The 11,315-nt window shown below is 42.3% G+C and overlaps 1 protein-coding gene across 1 annotated transcript; it reads right to left on the bottom strand.

Annotated features, from left to right (window-relative positions):
* Positions 1–5,953: 5,953 nt before the first annotated feature.
* FABP12 (fatty acid binding protein 12) lies at positions 5,954–11,059 on the bottom strand (the record flags this gene model as incomplete). Its single annotated transcript, XM_080929300.1, has 4 exons — positions 5,954–6,004; positions 7,400–7,501; positions 9,214–9,386; positions 10,987–11,059. 4 exons carry the CDS (start codon positions 11,057–11,059, stop codon positions 5,954–5,956), a joined length of 399 nt encoding a protein of 132 aa, XP_080785426.1.
* Positions 11,060–11,315: the final 256 nt, after the last annotated feature.

Genomic DNA, 11,315 nt, shown 5'->3' on the forward strand with positions numbered 1-11,315 from the left:
TTAACCTAGTCCTTTTCCCGGCAGTGTCTTGCTTTGAAAGAGATATCAACGACAGAAAGTCCTTTGACGAGCCAGGGAAAACAGTGTCATTTGAGGACTCCTGATAGGAGCTGTCAGGGAGGTGGAAGAATTAGGAAAGACTCAAACTAAATACATGAAGTGTACAATGGGAGGAAATGTCTCGGAACTATGATTTTACTCCATGCATTCATTAGAAAACCTGGGGTTTTTTTTTTTTTTTTCTTCACTAACATGTTTTTGCCTTTATATATAAACAACCTAAATGTGGGGGAATTTGTAAAAAACCTGAAAAATGTACCAAACCTAAAAAATCGATGGTTTAGAAAAGGCTGGATCGGCTGAACACCTATTAGAACAGATCAAAGTTAAGACTATTCCATCTAAGAAAGGACTGAAGGAGCCGAAAGGGTCTGTAACCCCATGAGAAGAAAATTATCAACCAACCAAAAACCTTCCACAGCTCCCAGTGACTAAAACACCAACCAATGAGTTCGCATGGAGAGACACATGGCTCCAGGTGCATATGCAGCAGAGGATGACATTGTCTGGCATCAATGGGCAGAGAAGCCTTTGGTCCAGTGAAGGCTCATTTTTCCAGTGTAGGGCAATGCCAAGGTGCTGAGGTGGGAGAGGGTGGTTGAAAGAGGGAGTACCTTCATGGAGGCAATGGGAGGGGGAGGGGGGAATAACATTTGAAATGTAAATGCAGAGAATACCCAATAAAAAGATGGGAAAAGACGATTCCATCTGTTGGCGGGGGGAAGGGGGAGTGATAAAATTTTCATTTCACACAGTGCTGGTGGGGGTGTCTGAGAGCATGTCCTTTAACCTCAAGTGTGTGTGATCTACCCAAGAGAAATGAGATACAGGATGTGTTCATCACAGCCAATAGTCGGGGCTCAGTCCTAATGGGGTGGGGTCAGGAGCATGACAGATTCAAAAGAAAAAAGATGGGACGACTTAAAGGTTAAAAGAACTATGGTTCCAGTGGCAAGGTAACACAGGTGAGCCTTACCACTGTACATAGCGCCACCTTGAGGAAAGCTGTGGGAAATACTCCTTCGTGGCTAAGGAAGCCCAAGAGAGGAGGTTCCTTGATCCACCTGCCCAGTATTTATTAGCACTTCAAGGGAGGCAAAGCCTCTTGTGAGCCCAGTGAACCCAAAAGAGACCAAATGACCTCCTACTTCTTGGAATTTATTGATGATAAATGTTGGTTTTGCTTTTAAATAGCATAAGGTTAGCAAATTAATTTGTAAAATATTTATATATATAGTAAAAAAAATTTAAAGAAACCTTTTCTGTATCACAGATAGTAAAACCGAACAGTCAGTCACATTTTTCTTTACAAATGAGTTTTATAGAAGATTCTTGTATAAACCAACGCTTCTTTGTATCATTAAATTTGGATTATTCCAAGAACAATTTTTGGGTGGCCAGTATGGCACATACCTAATACACCACCACTTTGAGGGACTTCTGGGGACTTACAGCTGCAACCCCACCTTCACATCCAATTGTCGTTGACTGTGGCTTCGGGGGGTGGGAATGCTTACACCTGAGTTAGGGGCTCTCTTTGGCCCAAAGCACTGCCAGTCTTCACATCAGTCTGTGAGCTGACCTCCATAGATTCTTCTGTTGCATCTTCAGATCACTAACTTCTTTCTCCGGGGTCTATCGAGTTTTAACCTGCATTGCAAGTGCTTCTTTCTAATATTCTATTGGCTTTACTCTAGATGTTTGATCACCTTCCCCTCATCTCTTAGGTTCAAGTTATCTTGATTGATATTTTTAGTTATTTGGATTTTCATAAAAGCATGCAATGTATCTAGATCACATTTAGCTCTTCTAGCACAGTTCACCTTCCTCTTTCTCAGCCTTGAGTTTGATTAAGCTGGCGCTGGCCCAGTTCTAGTCTAGGGATAGTTGGCTCCACCACCCTCTATAGTCACTGCTGACTATTGTAAATGCTGAGTGCTCGGACTGCCTGCTCTACCAAGCCTCGGCTCTGTTCCCTGCCCTCTTTGAGGTCTGCTGAGGGCTTATTCCGCATCAGTTTGGCCATTTGTCTCCAGGCTTTGCTGGTTTACACTGTGGATACACAAGGCACCCTAACCACTGACTGCAGATTTCCACTTTCTGCGGCCACCCTCCTTTCCAGAACCTCTCCTGGGTGCCTTAAAATTCTATTCAAACTGCCATGGGTCTCATTACTACCATTAAAGCTGTGGCTAAGCTAAAGGCTTTGTTTGTGGTGGGGCCCATTTCCAATGTTTTCCTCCCCTAAGACATCATGGTCTTGGCTTTCCTAGGTTCTAATCTTCAAAAAAATATGCTTCTAATATTTTTGCCCATGCTCCAGCTGTTTATGACACAGGGCAACCCTAACCCTTGTGACAGAAATAGCACTAGAAACAAGTCCCCAAATCCTAAAGCTCTTGTCTGTTCATCTTGCACTTTACTGACTCGTACAACCTCCGGAGCTCTTATCTGTGGGTGGGGCACATCCCTGGTACAAGCTCACGTCAAGAATGTAAGGTGTCTTAGTCAGGGTTTCTATTCCTGCACAAACACCATGACCAAGAAGCAAGTTGGTGAGGAAAGGGTTTATTCAGCTTACACTTCCATATCACTGTTCATCACCAGAGGAAGTCAGGACTGGAACTCAAGCAGGTCAGGAAGCAGGAGCTGATGCAGAGGCCATGGAGGGATGCTACTTACTGGCTTGCTTCCCCTGGCTTCCTCAGCCTGCTTTCTCATAGAACCCAGGTCTACCAGCCCAGGGATGGCACCACCCACAATGGGCTGGGCCCTCCCCCCTTGATAACTAGTTGAGAAAATGCCTTACAGCTGGATCTCCTGGAGGCATTTCCTCAACTGAGGCTCCTTTCTCTGTGATAACTCCAGCTTGTGTCAAGTTGACACAAAACCAGCCAGTACATGAGGCTTCCCATTATGACATCCTTAGGATGCTTTGTTTACTTGGTGCTAGGGGTCAAATCCCAGGCCTTAAACAGGATAGGCAAGTGCTCTTCCACTGAGCTATGTTTCCAGCCTAACTCTTGCTCATTAAGATGTATCTGAGAACTAATATGGGAGGGGCAGAGGGAGCATAACGTTTAACTATCTAGGAAGTAACAGACGGTGCAGGGCAATGTAGCAGAGGAGGAGACCCTACAAGTAATTCTGGCTAGGCTGTTCTGAATTAACCAAGTGTTTGCAGTTCCAGACATATCAGAATCTCATTTGAAACCTACTTCAGCCTCTTTATTAAGGAGTAAACAAAGCAAAGACTGTCACACTGTCAAACACTTCAATACAGTCTTTCACAGTCTTCCACCCTGGACAACTGGGTGCTCAGCTTTCAAGAACCACAAAACCTATTACTCAAATCAAGAAAAGCAATAGACCCTTTAATCATAGCAATGCAGGTTTCTGCAGGCAGAGGAGGCGTGGTAATAGCGTTTTACAACTAGATTATAGCTGACAGTTTTATAAATATGCTAAGCGTACAATTGAGCTGTGTTCTTTAATAAGTAAGCTTTATTGGGTGTGAACTGTGTCTTGGTAAAGATTTTTTTTTCCTTTAAAACAAAAAAAAGAGGACCAATCCTTGATTTGAAGTAATTGATGTGGTTTTTATCTCATTACCTCACCACAACATTACACAATAATTGTAACTTCTTCCGTGTCACTGGTAATGGTTAAAGCAAGGAGATGTGAAATATCTAACTCCGGGCAAATCATCGTATGGAAAGGCTGGGTATATAGCCCAACAGAAAATGAAGACTATTGGACAGGAAGTGATAGAAAGGTAATTTTTAATGTGTTATCTGGAGTCTGCTCTGGCAATGAAGTTCTGACTGGTTTTTGTTGTTTGGTTTGGTTTTTGCTTTGTCTGTCTGTCTGTATCTGCACCTTATACACTGGATGAGAGGTGCATTGCTAGAACGGTGATTATTGTTAGTAATTAAAATTAAGCTGTAAACTTTAGGCAAAAAAGCCACACACCCCTGAATGAGGAAGATCAAGCTCTTTGGCCATAAAGCTTAAATGAGTCCCTGTCAGCAAGATTCCTGTTTGTACCTGTCTTTAGACAATTATTTACATAATTGTCTAATCAACCACTCTGGTCAAGGCAGTGTGTACCAGCTTCTCAGGAGGCTGAGGCAGGGGAATGGCCTGATCCAGAAATTCAGAACCATCATGAACAACATACTGAGATTCCATCTCCAAACACCCAAAAATCTTGCTCTTGGAAAGGAAGGTTCTGAGAGTTTGAGGCTAGCCCAGGCTACATAGAAAGACCCTGTTAAAAATTAATAATAAATTAAAAACAAAATACAAAATAAACAAGCAAAATCAACTCCGCTTAAAGTGGTCTGGAGCCATGGCTCTGTCTGTCTTTGCTTTTGTCCATAAGGATGTGAAATGGCTGATAGCATTTGCTAAGAGATCACACAATACAAAAGGGATCCTGGCACCGCCCTCTCTGGGACACCTCAGTTCTCTGCTGAAATAAGAATTCTACTCTGGGATCCCCAGAGTGTGTTTTCAAGTCATGCCACACACTGTCAGTGTAAACGCTTTCTAAATATATAATATCCACAACACCCAACTGTCTCGCTGATGACAAAGAGACAAAGCACTAAGCTGTAACTGCTGACTAGGAGCTCTCTCGTCTGGCTGTGTCTGACTTCATGCCTCATGCCCTTAGATCTGATTGATTGTGTGAGGAGGGGGTTGAGCAACAGTTCCTGGAAACTGTCTCTCATGGGTGACTGGTGAGTCAAGGCTTGGCTGTCTCTACTCTTACATTTGCAACTGAGGCAGGTTGTTTTCCTGAGCCCTCCAGGACATAAGAGTTTAGGTTAGGGTGGATTTCTCGGGTGTTACAAATCCAAGTTAATGCTTTCAGGATTTTTATTGTTTTCTTACAATTATTTATTCTGTGTGTGTGGTTGTATGTCCACCACACATGCATGCATATGACAGGAAAAGTCAGAGGAAAATGTCAGGGATGTTGAGAGCATCTAACTTGTAGAATATGATCTAAAAGGAGAAATCAAAGATTGTGAAGAGCTGTTATGCCTCCTTTAGATAATTCCATATCACTTAAATACTCTAAATAATGGTTATTGACATAAGCTAGGTCCGATACATTGTATCAAGGCTGAAGTGTGGAAAGAAGACTTTGATAAACATTGAGAAAGCAGAACTGAACCTTTGCTTCTCTCCTCAGACAAAAGTCTTTGTCACTGATTCAAATGCAACCCTTGCTGATAATGACACAATTAATTCACAAAAGTGATGTCAGAGCATTCTGCCCAGGTGTTATAAACACTTGTTTAGTAACCTTTTGCTTATGAATTTTCCCCAGGATTAGAGTTGACAATGAACTGACTAGGGCCTTTTTACTCCATCTACAAAGTTAGCTGTCAGGTCCCTGAGGTGTCTAACATAGCCCCAGGCCTAACACCAGACCCGCTGTGGATAAAGCAGATTCCACTCATTGTGGCTGCTTTCCATAATGTGGCTGCACTTGCAGAGTTCTCTGTGACAGAGCTGAACATTTAATTGGGGTGTCCCTTGGTTCTGAATGTGCCCTTCATGTTCAACCGCAGCATAACACTATGCCTGAAGCAGTCAAGATTACATTTAATTGGGGCAGATACACTATTCCTATTGAGTGGATGCAGGTGAGCATTGGTCCTCTCTGAGTTCTGGTGGTTGCCATGGTGGTTGCCATGGATTTGCAGATGAGTCTGTCCCTTCTCACGGGTTCCACTGCTAGATGCTGTCACAGCCATAACTTATAGAGTGAGCCACACGCTGATACTTGTGCAAGCATTCAAAGATTTTACTTGGGAGTTTCAGTCCAACAATGTCTGATGACATTTTGAGAGCACCGAGACCTCGAGATGGAGTGTTCTTAAACTCTCTGGTATGTTCGGGTACAGGTGACATTATTCACTGCACTTTCCTAGGGGAGAGAAGATGGAAATATTTCAGTAAAGCTGATCAATCTGATACCTAGGGAATATTAACTAAGTGCTGTGGCCGTTTGGAAGGAGATCTTTATTAGATTCTATAGATAGGGACTTGGACACACAGTGTGTACATGTGGGTCTACATGTATGGAATTTGCAATTATATTTTCAGAGATATGAAAAAGAAATAACAGTTTGGAATCTGAAGCTCTTATTTAAGTAATTTATGGCTCCACACTGAAGCATCTTTGCAACCCTACATACTGCCCAGTTTTTAAATAAGTATACTAGCTTACACAAAGGCAAGATTGCAGGGGTTTCAAAGAACAAATTCACGTGGTGATCAGTTCTCTCCGGGAGCTTCTGAGAAGGTACTGTCTACCACTTAAGGAATTCAGAGTCTTGAGGAGGTGAAATGACTTGCCCAAAGTTCTGATTCAGAGACGAAACCTTGGAGTCTGAATGTAGCGTTCTCAGCGAACTACAGGCTCGTTACTAGGATTGACCCATCGTTTGTCTATTGTCTCCTGTCATTCTAAGACGCTCGACTTAATCCTTTCCTTTCAGGAAAATCGTTACATTTTTACAAAGAAAAAAAAATTCAACCTTCCTTAGAGAAAGAAAAATGTGGTCTCGAGAGTGATTGGAGCACTTTTTGTTTTCCTCAGCGCCGTTTGTACCTTTCCTTTGAACTACATACTCTACATTAGCTCAGAGATCACCAGAGCTAGTTTTCTTTATTTCCATTTCGGTGCTGGTAGAGTCTAAAGGCGGCAGGAGAGGGTGGGGTGGGTGGAGTCCGGTGATAAATTGGCATCCAGGGACTGAGCTCTAATCCCAGAACTCCACACTTTCTAGCTTTCTCTGTGGAGGTAAATCAGTGAATGAATCTGTTTCCTGAACTCTTAGACTGGACAGTGCGCCTTACACCACGGGATTAGCGTGAGGATTACGTCAATAACAACGTGGGATTGTGCAGAAACACCTCCTTGCCCTGACTTGCTTGTGCTCCGTACACCGAGAACCACCTCCGCAATTGAGCTTCACACCTCTCCAACTTAAAGCTTTCTTTCCTCCTACACAGCGACAAATCCATGGGGCAGAGGATCGCGACCTTGTGTTGAAACCCTCACTGCCCAACTCTGCGCTTGCTTTCGTGCACCCGTGAGCGGGAGATCAGGGAACGCACTATTTTTAAACTTCCTTTCAGAGCTTCAACTTCTCAGTCCCTGCGTGTTTCAAATTCTTACGAAGATACATACGGTTATCTTGCAAATGTTTCCTTTCACCTCCGGTAAGAGAAAAGAAGCCAGGCTCAGTTTCTGGCTTTAGGGCAGGTGCTCGGGTGCTTTTCTGGTAGATGCTTCGGGAAACACCAGAGCACTTACCACCACCATTTTCCCGTCCACCAGCCTCCTGCGGATCGTGGCTTCCTTGCCGTCCCAGTCCTGAACTTGAACCAGGGAGTCATTATCTAAGATTACTGTACTCTGTAAAAGCAGAACCAAGTTAGGTCGGCGCGTACGAACCCTGATGTCTTCTTAGAAGGTGTTAAAGTGATTCTGAGGATTCAAGATGCTATTTACATCGCAAGTGTCTGTTTCAACAAACTTGAGACTAGTTCTCGTTCCCAGAGAGGCTGAAAGGAGAAAAATAATCCTTTTCTTGTTCTTACGGGGCAGAATTCCCCAGGGTTGCTTTGTCTGTGCTAACTGCCTTTGCTTCTTCAGTTTCTCTTTACATTTTATCCCAGATATCTGAGATGCCTTTATTAATTGTTTTCAGTCAAAATTCTTTCAGATTTACATGTACCGGAATTTGAAGTCTTGCGTTTATTAAACCTCAGTCAAAGGGTATAACAATTCCTTTTATCAGAATATTAACCTTAGCAGAGATCAGCTGAGGTCATTAAAAAACGTTTGTTGATAAACTATTATATAATATACATAATATAATATAGTCTGTGCTGGGAAACAGATAACAAAGTTTATTTTGAGATGATACAATCTACCATAGGGAAACTGATAACACTCAATTATAAAATACAAGTATATATTATAAATAAATGCTGCATTTCAATTGGAGGTGTGAGATACATGTAAAAATTATGTGTGTCACTTTCTGGCTATGAATGAAAAGCCTGGAGTCTCTTTCTTTACCTTGTTCACTGAGGAGACCATGTGTGTAATGGTGCGGTTGCAAGAACAAGACATTTAAATCTCCATCGGCCCGAGCCCCTGAAGATTAAAAGCCATAAAACTCTCTCTGTCTGTCTGTCTGTCTGTCTGTCTGTCTGTCTGTCTCTGTCACTGTCTCTCTGTGTGTGCGTGTGTTTTTTTCTTTCAGTCTCTGTCTGTCTGTCTTACACACACACACACACACACACACACACACACACACACACACACAATGAAAGCCCACAAAATGAAAGGGAGCACTTTCATTCCTGACAGGGCTGAATACTAGTTTAGGTAGATTGCTTTCCAAATGTGGTCCACTGAGCGTTGGCACTGGACTCAGTGTCTTGCGTGCATTTTCAGGTGCCCACCAAAGAATTGTACACTCCCACCCAGGGGTACGTGTACTGGCCAACTTCACAGGACCTAGGGCCACCTGGGAAGCATCTTAAGAGGAATTGTCTTGATCAGGTTGACTTGTTGGTATGTCTTGGGGGTTGCCGTGAAGGTTAACTGATGTAGGAAACCCCAACCTCCTCAGCCTCCCTTGTGTGGTACCGTTCTCTGTGCTGAGAGATACCTGGCTGGGGTAAGAGTATACGGAAGAAGGAAACCTACAGAAAGCAGGCGAGGATGTGTTTGTTTTCTGTCTGCTCCTGACTGTGGCTGTGATGTGACTCGAAGCTCGACTTCCCTGAAATGATGGACCATGGCATGGAATTGTCTGTCAACTAAACCCTTTCTTCACTAAGTGTCTTCTTCTCGGGTGCTTAGCTCATCATCAGAAATGAAACTAGAACAAGGAATAAAATATACTTCACACTTCCGAGGGGTAAGATGCAAGAATCCGAAGGGATCGTAGTGTATATTTGCTTTTGGGGTCTTCAAGGCTTAGTGTTAAGGCAAAAGTTTGTCTCAGAGACCCTTGGAATGTATGTGGGCTGTTGCATCCCAATGCATTATATCTCTAATTACCATCCATATGCAAGTTCTCCGAAGGTCTGGCGGTCTGGCGTCAGCCTCACCTTGCTTTTGCGGCCACGTGGTGTGATTTCCTCAAACTCCTCCCCCAGCTTGAAGGAGATCTCCTTGTTTTTAAAGATGCTTTTGGTTTTGATGGTGATCATATCTCCGTCTGTGCTGATGGTCACAGTGGGCTTCGCCAGACAGCCCAGTTTCCTGCTGGCTCTTCCTACGCCTAGGAGGAAGGTCATGGACAAACAGTTACGTCTGTGCTTGATTTCAAGGACTCTGTCTATTAGCACAATTCTTTCACAGTGAGGAGATTTCTTCAGTAGGCAGGCTTCGTGCTATATGAATTCAAATATCTATCTTCCTGTGTTTACTTATTTCATGTGGTATGTGTGTACATGTGTTTGGGTTGTTTGATCTCTATTACATTTTTTAACGTTATATATTTTATTATTTAAAAACTGCAAATAAGTAAAATCATTATATAGCAAAACTTACCAGACACAAAGTTTTATACAGCTCACTACTACATATTTCACTGCAGCAAAATATTCATAAGACAAACTTACCATCGAGTGTGCAATAAATGTTGCTGTATGCATTATAATGTTATACAGACAACTCTCTACAAATAAGGTCTTAAACATAGAATTAGCTCATTTGATAAACTGGTATTCACCTTTCCTTTCTTCTTATATTTATGTCTTGGAGATTTTAATGTCAGTACATAAAGATATTTCCCCCCACATGTGCATAGTCTTCTATGAGATGCATATAACCAATGTTCACTTCTTTTTTTCTCCCCTTTGATGACTGATACATTTCTGCTTTTTGTTGCTACAGACAATACTTCAGTGAACTGCCTTTGGCGTACATGTTTTGTTGGTCCATTTAGGAATGCTTTCAATAGAAATAGAGTCTCGTGGGAAACAATATCCAAGGTGGATCCTAGCAGGTGACTTGGGGGAATATTGTAATGCGTTTCTCCCTGTTGGTATATAATCATGGCATATATCAGGTTGGATAATAACTTCCAAATTAATCATGTCCTAATTCCCATACTCTGTGGATATACCTTACCTGCTGAGGAAACTCAGAAGATGTGCAGCACAGAGATTATAAGGAGATTATCTTGGCTGGTGAAAGAACCCTTGGCATGCCCATAAGAGAGTGGAGGCATTGGAGAGATGGCTCAGAGGGGGAAGAAAAGCCTTGTGACCTATATCTAACACCAGGCCACACACAACATGGAAGGTAAAACCCAGGATTCCACAGTGATGTCCTCTGACCTCTATACCACACCACGACACCTGTACTCACACATGCGCATATCGTGTTCACATACAATCATAATTAATAATAAAAAATAATCATCAAAGGAGAGAGATGTTAGACTATAGGAGAAAAAAAGGCAGAAGGAACACAGTGTCAATCACAGTGCTGGGACCACACCCCAAGGAAAACCAGCATCCATCAGAAGTGACAAAAGACCCTAAACATTAGAGCCAGTGTCTATAAAAAGAGTTACTATTTTAAAGTATCTCTTTGTCATATATTATTAATAAAATAGTTTTCTGTTTAATAAATGGTGTCTGTGCATCTAGTTTCTGTGGGTCCATGGAGAATATACCAATCTCAATCTGGTTTGTACAGAACTGTGTTTTGGTGGTAAATCAATATTTTTTGTCTACGTGAAAAATTAGAGGGACCAGATGACTCTTATTCACACACATGTCATATGTCACCAAAGTATCTTCCATGCTAGATATAACATACACGTAAACATGGCTCATGCTGGGTATAATGTACACATAAACATGGCTCACCCAATTCCTTCATGTAGTTTTCAAAATTTTCACAAGAAATAGATTTCCATGTTCCTTGAAGCTGCTCCACCATCGCGTCTCAGTGAAAACTGCTTCATAAGGAATTTGTGCATTGGTGTTCCCTGGAATGGGTGTGGAACGTGTTTTTAATACAACTCTGAATACAGAAAACAGTAAGATGACAAGGAGGGAAATTATCTTACAGCACAAGATTCCTGCACCCATGTCTCCCCAGAGGTGGTTTGTAAAAAGCCACCAGGCTTGGCTGGCTGGCTGGTGGTTTTATATTCCTCCTGATACTTTGAACTAAAATCCAGAGAGTGTGCACA

Source organism: Micromys minutus, assembly GCF_963924665.1.
Source record: "Micromys minutus genome assembly, chromosome: 15".
NCBI lineage: Eukaryota > Metazoa > Chordata > Mammalia > Rodentia > Muridae > Micromys > Micromys minutus.